This window comes from Pyxicephalus adspersus, chromosome 6 (assembly GCF_032062135.1).
Source record: "Pyxicephalus adspersus chromosome 6, UCB_Pads_2.0, whole genome shotgun sequence".
NCBI classification, from domain to species: Eukaryota; Metazoa; Chordata; class Amphibia; order Anura; family Pyxicephalidae; genus Pyxicephalus; species Pyxicephalus adspersus.
In genome coordinates this window covers 38561871-38575567 of record NC_092863.1, presented here as the reverse complement: position 1 = coordinate 38575567, position 13697 = coordinate 38561871, and the positions used below count along the sequence as shown (strand labels likewise).

The window sequence follows — 13697 nt, the reverse complement described above, 5'->3', positions numbered from 1 at the left end:
AAAGAAAGAAAGCGGTTCATATTGTAGGTACTCTTTTGGCAAATACTTGTGTACAAAAATCGAAGGACTGTTGCCCTAAATCCCTGTGCCAGCAAAAAATTTTTTTTATGAAATGCCTAGTGGAAACACTGTTGTCACTTTCAGTCTAACACTTGCAAATGACTAAAGTTATGCATAAAACAATCACATGGTTTAGAAGAGATCTTTGGCAGTAAGATGCAGAAATGTTGTTTAATGGTTCCAAGGTGTTATAAACATAAAATGTTAATCGGCCCATATTTTCCATTGAATTTGTATAGGATCCAGATTAGATTTGCACTGCATATTACAGAACTGAACCCCTGAAAGTTGTGCCCTAGAAACACTGGCAGATGGCAAAGCTCTAGTCACTGAAGGTCTTGTGGTATTCCTGCCGCTGATGTCCCCAAATGAAAGGATGATATAAATGCAGTCGAAAAATGCCATTCCTGGCCACATCTGAAAAAGATACTACAAAATACTGCAGAATTTTTTTATTTTTTTTTAATAACCAACACAGCTTTCCTGCTAATTATAAAAATAAGGTAAATGATTTCCTAATTACCTACATTTTCTCACAAAAGTCAGGGAACAGAAAGATTATAAGAACTAATGTTCAATATTTATAGGAAATCCATCATTAGTCAAAGTATAGGCAGCCTGTATATAACATATTCATTTAAGACTGCATTTGTGATATTTGGTATATCTACACCAAGCTAGTAAATTATCCAATTTGTTGTACCTGACAATCTAGTGTTACAGTGTTACATTGTAATAATTAAGAACCATTCCTGTAAGGTCAGAAGTACCACTTATGACATTTCAGTGAATACAATGCTAATCATTTACTTTCATAGGGAAGACTTGGGACATCTGGATTTCTTTTCTTCCACAATTTGCCCAAATAACCTGGCTGCCTCCATTGCACATCCCCAGTGAATGGTGAGACCATATCCGCCATGGCCATAATTGTGTATGAGCTGTGAAAAGAGAAAGGATATTTTAGCCGATGTTACTAAATATTTCAAGATATCATGATTACCATTATTTTATAAGAGCTACACAAATTTCTTTTAAACAGATTAAATGATGGCATATTTGCTTACATTAGGTATAATTTAATAAGGATCTTGCTTTTACTTTGAACTTGTATATAATAATTGCCATCACTATGAAATGATGGTAATATTTTATGATACAAAAATAATACTGCCACAACAAAACATCTAATTGCACTTCATGATCTAAAAATGTGCTAAAGATAATAAAGCCAGGTTTGGGCTGAATCACACAGACAGTTCTCCTTAGCGTTTAAAGCCCATGTTTGAATTTCCTATGCATTCCAATAGGCTAGGGTGTTTTTTTAAGGCACATTTTATTTATTATTTATTATTTTATATTTGTTTTAGACAACACTCCTTCCTGTATTTGAAAAAAATATTTCAAAGGGGCATTTTCCTGCATTTATAAACGCCTAAAATCTTCATTGAAATCTCCCTTTGAATTTAAAGGAGGTTTTTACATGCCTTTTTAAGCTTTTGATGAAAGCTTCCATTGAAAACAGTGGAGGCTTTTCTAAGCGTTTTTAGCAGGACTTTGAAATCTGGAAGCCCCCCTTTAAAAAGGCAACTCTCAGATCTCTACCGCCCCACCCTGTGGAGTACAGGGGTACATAAAACCTCTAAACTCATTCTTTTTTATTTTTATTTTTTTTTTACAGGTTATCTAACAATGAAGGGATGATTCCCATGGCTGCATTCATGACATGAGCACAGCCATGGGACTCCTGACAGTGTGACTAGAGGGCCAATGAGGACAAGTACTCCCATTCACCTCTAGTGTTCAATGGCCAAGAAAAAGGGAAACCCTGATGACGCTTGAGCTGTCATCAGGGTTTCCCCTTTCTCAGCCAGTCAATGAAGGCAAGTTCACTGCAACTATGGCCCTGGAGTATTTGTAGCATGTGCTCCGTACCCACCTGGGTGCAGAACACATGCCATAGGTCAACTAGGGTGGAGCTGTTAGGAGAACAGAGCTCGGCCAATTGCTGCTGCCGTCCTAGCGCTGGGGTTAAAAGTAAAACTCTTATAAACGTTTATGTAAAATTTCAGCAAATTGTGGTTAAAACGCGTCATAGACGTTTATTATAGGAATTTATTATACAAGTTTTTATAGCATGCATAAAAACTTAAAAATGCATATTAATGTGGTAGGAACATTTATATGCTTTTTTAAAAACTATGCGTGTATTCACAGCCTTAAAAAGAGATCCAAAAACTGATTCAAAGATGTCATACTGTACAGTTAACATGGTCACACTTTCTAAAGCAAGACTTACTATGCATTACTATATAATTAAAAATGTTGAAATAATTAAGAATCATTAAAAATGTGTAAGTTTTTGTACAACAGAAAGTGTCCCCTAATAGAGATTTGCCTTCAGCCCCTGCATCAGCAATTGGTGCCACTGGCACCAAGTTTAATGTTTTCATTTGTGATCACACACAACTATAAAACCAGCCAAGAGATCAAATGGTATAAGTGGTTGAAGCTATTCACGCAGAGACCTTGTGTTTGCCAAATATCTGGCCAATGAATGTCAGAAACTACAAACCAACATTCCATGTTATATGTACGTACTTCACTCTTAACAGGTCCTGAGACAAATGGTTCTCTCTCCAGCCTCACTTTACTTCGTGCAGGTCTCAATCCTGTCCAGTCATGCACAATCTTTGCATTCTGCATAATGTAAAAAGAATAAACATGCATTAGGAGTATGGTGGCTTCCCAGGCATTGGCTGTTCATATACAATTTCATTGACAATATTACAGACTGGTCTGTACCAGTGCCACTAAACATTATATATTTATATATAATGTCTCAGTCATTGGTTTAGAAGTAAGCGTCGTAAAATCAGAACTACTGAGCTTCATATTTCCCCCAGAAGTATTGAATCCCTTGGATGAACCATTAAACCAATAAAATAGCATTTTCAGTCAACAACTGAAAATATATTTTAACTACAGGATTTCATCCACATTATATTCCCACTAGATGGTTTATTATTTATTATGAAGCACCATACCATGATTTGTATACTAGTTGATTTATATTAGCATATAGTAAAATAATGATTCATAGCATAACTATCTATGCAAATGACAGGCATGCATTGTGTATTTTGGTTCATATAGCTTTTATATTTTGTGAATTATGTTTTATAGTGAACATTAAATACATATGCAACGATTACATACTTTTTGGAGAATGTAAGGGAGGGTTACAACAACTACTTTTGGGTTTCTACTGGTACCTCCAATTGTGAAGATTTAGTCTGACTTCTTGTCCTGATAACAGGTGTCATTTGGACAGGGAGTTAGGGAAATCACACTTTTTACAATTGTCACCAAAACAGGAAGAGGGTAACATTTTCAATTAAAACTTGTTCTAGTGGCAACCTTTAAAAGTCGGAGCTCCCTCTACAGAAGGGACATTTCTGTGCATGCGTTGCAACATGCAGCAATAAAAACCTGGATGATCCAGCAAACCTGGATTGGATTTCATAAAAGTAATTTGCTAGCAAAGGTTTTGAATCCTGGACCAGATCCATTCCAGGTTTGCTGGATCACACAGCTTCACTAATTAAAGTGTATCCTCTCCAGCCTTGGAGAGAATTATTAAATCAGGCTTAGTCTTTCCAAAACATTAAAGAAGTTTTTTCCATATTGACGTAAATTGGAACTAAACCCTTCTATCTTTACAGCTGAAGACAACACCATTTTAGATCTACATTTCTCATGGTGTATTTAATTTATTAGCTACAACACCAATCATTCAATGGCTTGAACGTGTGGTTGGAAGCGGACATAAACACATTGAAAACGGAGATAGTAATCTCTAATGTCATGCCTTGTATTTAACCATTTTAGGAAACCAATACATCAGTGCTGTTAGCTCCACTTTACATTTAGTTTGAATTGTTAGTATTTAGGGGGTATTCACAAATGGAAACTTAACTTTGATTACCTAAATGTGAAGCCCTGGTCAACACCAGTCCTCACCAGACACCAGTCCCCCCAATCTAACGCCGCAGTCTTTGCCTTTAGTAAGCCCCCACTCAGCCACCGGAGACTGGTTGCGTCTCTCAGCACTCTGTTGCCCCCAGGACTTATGGAATGGTGTCTGGGAATGAGCTGGCAGCATGCCAGGAGCCCACAGATAAGCAGTACCAAGATTCCAACAGAGGCAAGTCCACAATACAGAGCCGAGGTCATACACAGAATATCCGTCCACCAAAGGAAGTACAAAGGAAAAGGCCCAAGCAGAGTCGGGAGTCACAGGCAAAGGTCAGTCCAGGCTGGGTTCAAGCAGATTATCAGGATCAGGCAAAGGTCAGCAACAGAAAAACAGCCATAAAAGGCACAGAAGACAAGAAGCAGAGAGGCTATAAAGCCCTAACAGCCAATAGCAGTGCAGGACTGAGTCCGGAGCTGATCAGCCTCTAGAATCCCCTTCAGCCTTGCGCAGCCCAACAATAGATGCTGGGGATTCCAAAAATACAATAGGTTGCACGACTAAAAGGAAACGGTCTGCTACTAACTTAGTTCTCACGGCTCCAAATGACATCGCTGGACAGAACAAACAATGTTTTATACTGGGATGGTGCACAGCACGGAGTCGCCAGACAGATGAGCATTTCCTAACACTAACTTGCTGAATAATAAATAATGTTAAAATACAGAATGTTTATCAACCTCACCTTAAGACTAGGAATCAGCTTACAGCAGTTTTCCCAAATCCATTTATGATCTTCAGATAGGTCTTGCTCATTCCAGTTTCCTAGCTGGTAAATACCTCCCAGAGTCACCATCTCAGACCTAAACAATAGAGTAAGCAATTACAAAAAACAAGAATATTCAATGTTTACTAACAATTGTTTTTGTTTTTTTTTACTAATGTATACAAATATATTTACTCACCCAGGAATAATGTATGGTGTGGTATATACCCCCGTCTTTAGATCATGAGTCACAATGAAGTGTTTCATCCAAGGAGCAAGAACCTAAAACAAATAACATCTATATCACATAACACATTTGTATCACAATCCTTATGTCTGATGATCTAAATCTTGTTTAAACAAAGTATCCCTAGGTATACTACCTTTTGTGCCAAAGCAGTACACTAAAAATATATTTAGGAAAGCCTCTCATTCAAGCCCGGGAACTAAACCTTTAAAAAACAAAAATTGTGACCAGGCAGGTCCTTCATTTCAGAAGGGACAGGAAATATCCTGTTAAATAAACATACCTACCTGAATGCAAACTTATTTATACTCACCTGTCCTCACTCCGGTGAGGGCATCCCATCTTCACCTAGTCGTTTTCTGGTTGGACCTTCAGCCATCCTGACTGACCAACTTTCATGCATCTCCTGTCTTTAGTGTCCACAAATGTAAGGGGGTAAAACAACTGTACGAGGACACTATAACTTTTACTGTCTGTTATCAACCTTTTTATCCTCAAGGAACTCTTGAAGACCTGGAAGTTATTTAGGGAACCCTTGGTAAAACCAATTTATTAGGGGTCAGCAGGTTAAAAGCCTCCTAAATTGGTGGCCAGTGAAATGAATGCCCTCCCTACAGTACTGGCTATATTACCACCTTGGACTAAAAACATAACTGCAGTCATGCAGCTGGTTTTAGCAAGTGGTGGCTGCAGTTGAACTTTAATGTACATCAAATTTTATAATTATATATAATATAATAAACAGTATGGGGTAATTTATAAACAAATCTTTAAAAAAAAGTTCTTGTTCATTAATCCTTAAAAATGCACCTAGACAAATGTAGCAGAATTTATTTAGCTTATGATACATTGTTATAACCACCAGTCAATAGGAGGGTGCATGCTGTTTAGCTTGGTAACCAGATGAACCTTGATATTTACAAGAACATATGAATGTTTTATAGATATTCATATTCTTCTCCTGCTAGTGGTATAACAAATGTACTGTACACCCTTCAGGCTGCAGGACAGTGTAGTACTGCACTGTAATCAAATACTAATATGAACATATGTAAACCCACATTAAATCTATGCAAGACAACATTCTTGCTCATCAATTTGAAATCTTCATAGAACCTAAAGACCTGAAGGCTGTATTTTTTGTACATGCAGATCCATTGCAGTGTTGGTTGCACAAGAATATATTGAGTAAATGTTTTATCCATCTCTGTCATACATATACCTTTAGAATCTGCCCTCTGCCTGGCTTTAGTTCTGGATCAGGCTGCAGTTGTCCTGAACGCATTCCTGTGCAGTTAATGACGACATCGGCCCCTTGAGCGGCAAGCTGAGAATTCAGAGAGAAAAAAATTTATGTAAGATAAAAATTTATTCTGCAGTTCAACTGTCTTTCTTTTTGATCCCAATATATAAGAAGAAAATTACTTTAAAGTTTTAAATGGTTTGATTCACTTGGTTCTACCAGTGATTTACCCCAGTCACCCCCATGGACATTACTAATCCAGCAGGAGTAACATTTGATATAGCTCAGATTGGCTACATAGTTCTTACGTCAGTGATAATATGAGCCAAACTATCATCAGGATAGCCAGACAAAATTTTAAATGAGACAGATAAGGAAATCTACTTTTCCTATAACAGATAATCTGGTGGATTTACCTCTGCAAAGCTTTCAATCTTTTTGTTAATAAACTTGACTCCTCTCTCCTGTAGTCTGCAAAAACAATTTAGAATACAATTACCTAAACATTACAGTGAATATATTATATCATGCATCTAGCTATTTCTTAAAGTGTGGGGTATTTGCCAGAATGTTTTCTCTTTTACTTGCATAAGAATGTTTTCCACTCTGTATGACTAGTATCAGGGCTGGGTATGATGATTAAATATTGCAAAGTGTGGCAATACATAATGACATGGTGTTGCTCTTTTCAGCATCACCCTGCAAGCCTAGAGTGGGGGAGAAATTGGAGCCTCGATGCCCTGGGCTGGCATGAAGGGGGTTAAATGTTGCTGGATGTCATTTAATTTGGAAAAAGAACTGGATCAGTGAGCTTGCATGGACAACACAAATTATTTGCTGAAATTTTTTTAAGCCCAAACTGAGGCTGGGCTTTACCATTCTTTTACACCATCACAGTTCAAAGTTGTTCCATGTGGCATCTCTTCATGCACAAAATACATTTTAAAGTTCAACATACTTTTTGGTAAGCCAAGGTAAGTAGTGTCTTCCTTCGATCATCAAAGCTGTGTTAAACCAGCCATAGCTAAAAAACAATAAAACAAATATTGTGGTTAAGTATTTAACATCATTAGGAGAAACAGTATATATTTTTTGTACACTGTGTACAGACATGGCAACCATATAACTTCCCAAAGTCTGCTATCCAAACAGAATCATATTTAAATATTTGGATCAATAATCCAAATAATTATTTGGATATGTATATTTTTTAAAAAATGTGCACAGCCCAATGGAATGATCAATTTTTAAAACTGCATATTACTATTAAAGTATCAATATTTTTGTAGCTTCTTTGCTTTCTCCCAATTCATACAAAAGTGGTAATCAGCTGACACGATCACTACTACTTACTGGCACTTTTAGGTGAAAAGGCCACATATGACACTTTTAGATGGCCCATCAGTTACAAGTAAATAGAGGCACCAATTGCCAATTTAGGATAATTATTATACAGTGATCAAATCACCACTTTACAAAATCAGATCAGCCTTTTATAAATGTGATTTTAAAAGTGGCAAAGAGAATTTAGGACCAGAGCACAATAGAAAGCTGATCTATTATTGGTTATCAATATAAACTAGAGAAAAGGCTAGGTGCTACTGATGAAGTGATCTGTTGTCAGTTGTATGATTTTGGGACACCTATGGTTGCAAAGTGCTATCTGCTATCTGTAAAGACTGAAAATAGGCCAAACAAAGTGCTACCTAATTAATGTACAATGCTGCGTAATATGTTGGCCCTATAAAAAACAATAATTAATATTAAAGCCTAAAATATACACAGGGACTGCACAATTTTATAAAAAGGGCGTAAACCACACAGAGTGCTAATCATGGTCATTCTGTATGGAACACATATTTGAAGCATGTAAGATAAAAGTCTAATTATAAGTATTTTAAACCATGCCCCAAAACAGCAAGCGTTAAAATGCAGTTCTAGATGTATTCCACTAGAGGTCTCTATTTTACAGCATTAACATTGGAAGTCCTCAAGCTAGCAAACAAGTTTCAAACACATTACAAATTCCTCATTACTGGGATTGGAAAAAAGAAACAAAAACAAGAAGGCACATATGCCTTTCTTAGCACCCAGAAGAAAAATGCTTTGCAAAGTGGTGTAGCTGCGTCAACGTTACAATGGAAACTTGGTACCAAGTAGACATTGTTCACAAAACACAATCCAATATCATGTTTGGTTTTTGAATGTATGCTACATTTACACACCTATATCCAGGAAATAATTCTAACTCTCTTGGTGTTAGATGGCGGAATCCTAGGACATCATCTTTCCATGAAGGCTCCTGGAAAACATCATCATGACATTACAATGTTACCATAATAATTGGGGCAAACTATAATAGAAACATTAACATTTGTTTTTAGATCAGTAACTTTATACAACCATTACAATAAAACTACTATAGGATACCACATTCGTGTCTACAGAGCTGGGTGAATGTATATTGCATGTTTTTTTCATTAAAAAGGTAGAAGCTGAGTGATCAAATGTTTTGTTAAAATCAAATCTTGACTATGTGTAAAATATGGAGCATAAGGCCAATTAAATCTCACCTCTCAAATGCTCATGATGATTAATGATAATTCTGTAGTTGAAAACCTTTTCCACGGTCAAGTATTTCACTATCTTTTCACTTGCTTTATTACATTAAACAAATTGTCTTTAATTTAGAACTGCATAACATTTTGACACAAATACCAGCAAAGCAGAAACATTCCTTTAAAAAAAAACAGATGACTTTGTACCAAGGGAATTGGATCATGCACAAGGACATTCTCTCCCCTTCTGGTAAAAGCACTTTTACTGTTCTCTTCCTCCTCCCACAATGCTTTAGCCAGGAACCATGCAAAGCTGTGAGTGGAGTAGAATAAGCAGTACCGCTATGTGTGTGTGTGTATAACCGAGTTAGGCTGAAACTATGTTAGCTACTTGTATTCTCATAAGACAATAGCATGTTTGCAATAACAGCAAGGAAAGAATTTATTAAAAAAAGAAGTCCCAGAATTATTATTTTAATTATTAAATGTACTTTAGGCTGTTCCATGATAAGCACATATTTATAGGTGCATGTTATCATTCAGAATTTAATTTATATTTGGCAATTCTATTATAATAGTGCAAGGGGAAAAATTATTAAAATAGCCAGTTCATTTTCCTGCTACAAATGATCATCATTGTGATGAATTGGAGAGTAAATTACTGGTACAGTATGATTAGCCATATCTGGCCAATAAAACAAATCATATGACTGTTTCAATCATTATTTCATGCACACCATCAGTAATACATCTAATTTTGTCAATGGAAGTACAATTACACAAATAGAGTTTCTTTTTCATTGACTGACTAAAACCTACATTTTTTTAAGAGAACTACAAAGAGAGCTACAAGAGAACAAAGCTGTCATTGTGAGTGCATCACATTTCCAGTGCATAGGGTAATGGTAAAGGTATAATCTAACTCACTACTATGATTAACATAAAGGGCCTGATTTATTAAAGCTCTCTAAGGCTGGGGAGGATAAACTTTCATCAGTGAAGCTGGGTGATCCGGAAAACCTGGAATGAATTTCTTCAAAGTCATTTGCTAGTAAATGTTTTGAATCCTGGACCAGAGCCATTCCAGATCACCGAGCTTCACTGATGAAAGTGTATCTTCCCAAGCCTTGGAGAGCTTTAATAAATAAAATGTTAATGCTAAAAGTGCATAAAAACACAATAGGAACGTTTACATGCTTTTTTTAAAAAACATCCATGTAGACCCAGCCTTAGGACAAAAGCAGATAAGAACGACATATGACGCGTGTTTATTTATTTCTGTAAACATGTAAATATGTGGACAGCAAAATAACTGTGCTCTAGTCTATGTACATACAGGTGCAGGTTCTTTCAGGAGATTGTATCCAGACTGCAGAAATAACCCCATGTTTTGGGCATCTTCAGAATGTACAAACTTTAGCAGGTAATCAAAGGTTTCCTTGTTCCATCGGCTGACAAAACAAATAAATAATTACAATTTTGAATTGAACATAGGAAAATAGAAACACAGGAACCCCTTAAGTAAAATTGAACATTTTCAATTATTTGGGATTCATATTATTTATATTATTCCAGTATTTATATAGTGTAATATATATGCAGTAAACAGATGAGATTTCCAAAGTACAGCACTATTAATTTCTTATCTAAATGACTTAAAACCAATTACTTACGCTTCTTGCTTATTTCCATGGTCATATAGATATGGCTGCCATAGTCCGGCCGCTCCATCACTTGTGGTGAGTGGGGTAAACTTGTCAGCATAGATCTCAATCCGGAGAGGGTGCACAGTGCGATGGTACTGATCATGAATACACAGTGCTGTGGAGAGGCCAATTACTCCAGCTCCTATTACAGCGACATGCATTTTCCTAAAAGGTAAACCCCTGTAGGAAGAACCAAGTATAAAATGTCACAAATCTAATATGTTGTGGAATTATAGAGTCAGTCCACCTAAAATGTAAAATTTTAGCTTTTAGTAGATGCTAGACATATAAGTTTGTGACAGGCACTCCATTTAAAAGTGACCATATAATTTTCCCTGCACTGGACATATAAATTACCAATAAAATTCTTACCTAGGGATTCAGCAAGACATTTTTCCATGTGCCCTAAGATATGAGGAATAGCTCTGTCTTCACTTGTCCCTGGTGTGATTCACTTGGCAAAGTCAAATCAGTTCAACTAATTAGGCATGCAGAGATGTACACTCTGACATCAGGGTACAGTCTGTAGCTCCAGCTATTTACCAAGTGCTATGTCAATTTTAGCCATGGGTTGTTATAAGCTGAATTTGTGTCAACTTCTTACAATTGCACAAATATACTCCAATAACCATGCAAAACTTTCTAAAATGGGAAGAGACAGCTTTTATCACATTAGGTATGTTTAGGTAGCAGTAATAAAGAGGCAGCTTTTCTCAATATTGGTGAACCATATGTTTTTTTTAAAAGCAGCAGACATACATTCACTTTACTAGAGTGAACTTATCTGGTATCACAGTATTCTCATGTAGTTAAATAAGACAATGTGATTCTAGCAGAAAAGTGTTGATTTAGATAACAAATTGATTACAGGCTCTAGTGATGGAAATGAGTCAATACATAAGATGGATTGCTTCGAAATAAGGGAAGAGTGGAACCTGCAGAAAGAGGGACTCGCCCTCTGCATTACCTACATATAACAGCCCCAGGATAAAATAATGCTTGCAAGAACCATATTACCTGAAGGATCTTATATTCAAGGTTAAACATAATATATGAGGACACCTTCCCAGTCACAAACACAGTCAAGCATAGATAAGTAATCCCAGAGACAAAAAAAAAATAATCAGGGAACTGAAGAAAATCACCCTGAGATGAACTAACTGAAACACCATGGAACATGGTTACAGTGGGTACAAGGCTAACAATGCAGACCCTTACTATAAAAATGCAGTTCTCAGTAGGAAACTGCTGCATTCCTTAGGCCAAAGGATCCGACCTGAAAATGAAAAACACCAGTTCAACAAGATAGAACAAGGGTCTCAATGCCGGCTGAAACCATTGTCACTTGCATAGAGGAGCAAGGGCAACCTTCCAAAAAGAGAATAGGGAGAAATGAGCATCACATGCTTGCCTGTCATTAGTGACAGAATGAAACTTAGAAACTCAAGAGATCTTCCCGGTCCTTAAACCTCCATGAGGCCAAAGAGAAACAAACAGAGGCCTATTCTGCAGAGATTCAAAGGTTCAAATAAATACAGGAGTATTTATTTTAGGAGTATAGGGGAACTATGAAACAGAATGCTTCTGACTGGATTTGACAAAAGGGATCCAAAACTTCCACCACAAGGCATTGGTACTTGGAAACCTTGAGGGCAGCCAGAGGATGCTTCCATCTAACTTTGGGATTAGCACAATTGGGCTCGGCCAGTCACTATGGGATCCCTCTATTATTCCCAAAAGTAGCATGTTTGTAACCTCCTCGGCCACTGCTTTACATCTTGCTTCTGGGATACGATATGGCTTTTGATTCACCCGAACCCCAGGTTCGGTAATAATGTCATGTTAATGACTGTGGTTCGCTCAGGTATTTCTGAGAAAACATCCCTGTTTTTGACAAGAAAATCTTTTGCCTCATTTTTCTGCGACAATGATAAGGTTTGTGACTTCTACTTCTGCTTTTTGGGACTGGCATGGCTACCAACGTTTCCCTGTCCTTTGAAGGTTTAATTAGGTAATGCTAAAGATTTGCTTTGGTTTCCTTTTCCCTGGTTGACAGATTTTGTAATTCACCTCCCCTACTTTTTCTATAACATCAAAAGGCCCCCGCCATTCAGCAAGAAACTTGCTTTCCACAGTGGGTACTAAAACTAGTACCTCGTCTCCTGGGTTAAGGTTGCGAACTTTGCCCCCTCTATCATAAACTTGCTACCGGGCCTCCTGGACTTGCACCATATGTTCTTTAACAAAGGGCAAAACAGCAGTGATTCTGTCTTGCATGTGCTCTATAACACTTCTAGAGGGCGTGGTCTGACCCTCCCAGGTTTCTGGTCTGCCATACAGCAACTCAAAAGGCGAATAGTCCGTGGATGACTGGGGAACTTCTCTTATAGAAAACACCAGGTAAGGTAACAAGAAGTCTCAATTTTTCCCATCTTTTTCCACCACCTTTTTAACATACTCTTTAGGGTCTTGTTAAATCTTTCCACTAACCCATCAGTTTGTGGGTGGTAGACAGAAGTGCGGAGCTGTGAAATTTTAAACAGTTTACAGAGCTCTTTCATTACACAGGACATTAACGGTATACCCTGATCTGATTAGCAGCTCCTTTGGGATACTGGCACGGCTAAATACCTGCACCAATTCTTTGGCAGTAGTTTTGGCAGAGGTGTTCCGTAAGGGAATGGCTTCAGCATATCTGATGGCATAGTCCATTATGACTAGTATTTGCTGATGACTCTGAACCAATCTTACCAGCAGACCCACTGGGTCAATATCAATTCTTTCAAAGGGTACTTCAATGATTGGCAAAGGTACCAGGGGGCTGCAATAATGGGGAAACTGAGCCAAATACCGTCACTCAGGACATGATTTACAGTATTCCCGGACATCCTTGTGTAATCCAGCCCAAAAGAACCCCTGGAATAGCCATTCTCTCTATCCCCAAGTGTCCACTCATTATATGTCCATGGGCAAGATCCAATACAGTCCTTCTATAAGGCTTAGGAACAAATAGTTGCTCAATTACATCATCACCTTATTTCACAACTTGATACAGCAATTCATTCCTCAATGCAATGTTAGGGAAGGACAGTCTTGTATCTTCATCAACAGGTTGGCCATCAATTACTTTTACATTTCCCC

The 13697-nt window shown here is 37.3% G+C and overlaps 1 protein-coding gene across 5 annotated transcripts in view; it reads right to left on the bottom strand.

Moving 5' to 3' along the window:
- Window positions 1-497: 497 nt before the first annotated feature.
- The window catches only part of DAO (D-amino acid oxidase), a 28287-nt gene continuing 15087 nt past the window's right edge, over window positions 498-13697 (bottom strand). For all 5 annotated transcript variants that reach the window (XM_072415353.1, XM_072415352.1, XM_072415354.1 and 2 more), the window contains exons 2-11: window positions 10524-10736; window positions 10187-10301; window positions 8518-8594; window positions 7251-7316; window positions 6709-6763; window positions 6272-6376; window positions 5002-5084; window positions 4782-4899; window positions 2662-2760; window positions 498-1001 (exon numbers count right to left, since the gene is read on the bottom strand). In XM_072415353.1, the coding sequence (XP_072271454.1) occupies window positions 873-1001; window positions 2662-2760; window positions 4782-4899; window positions 5002-5084; window positions 6272-6376; window positions 6709-6763; window positions 7251-7316; window positions 8518-8594; window positions 10187-10301; window positions 10524-10717 (1041 nt within the window). In that variant the 5' untranslated portion in view covers window positions 10718-10736 and the 3' untranslated portion in view covers window positions 498-872. The remainder of the gene's footprint in view (window positions 1002-2661; window positions 2761-4781; window positions 4900-5001; window positions 5085-6271; window positions 6377-6708; window positions 6764-7250; window positions 7317-8517; window positions 8595-10186; window positions 10302-10523; window positions 10737-13697) is intronic.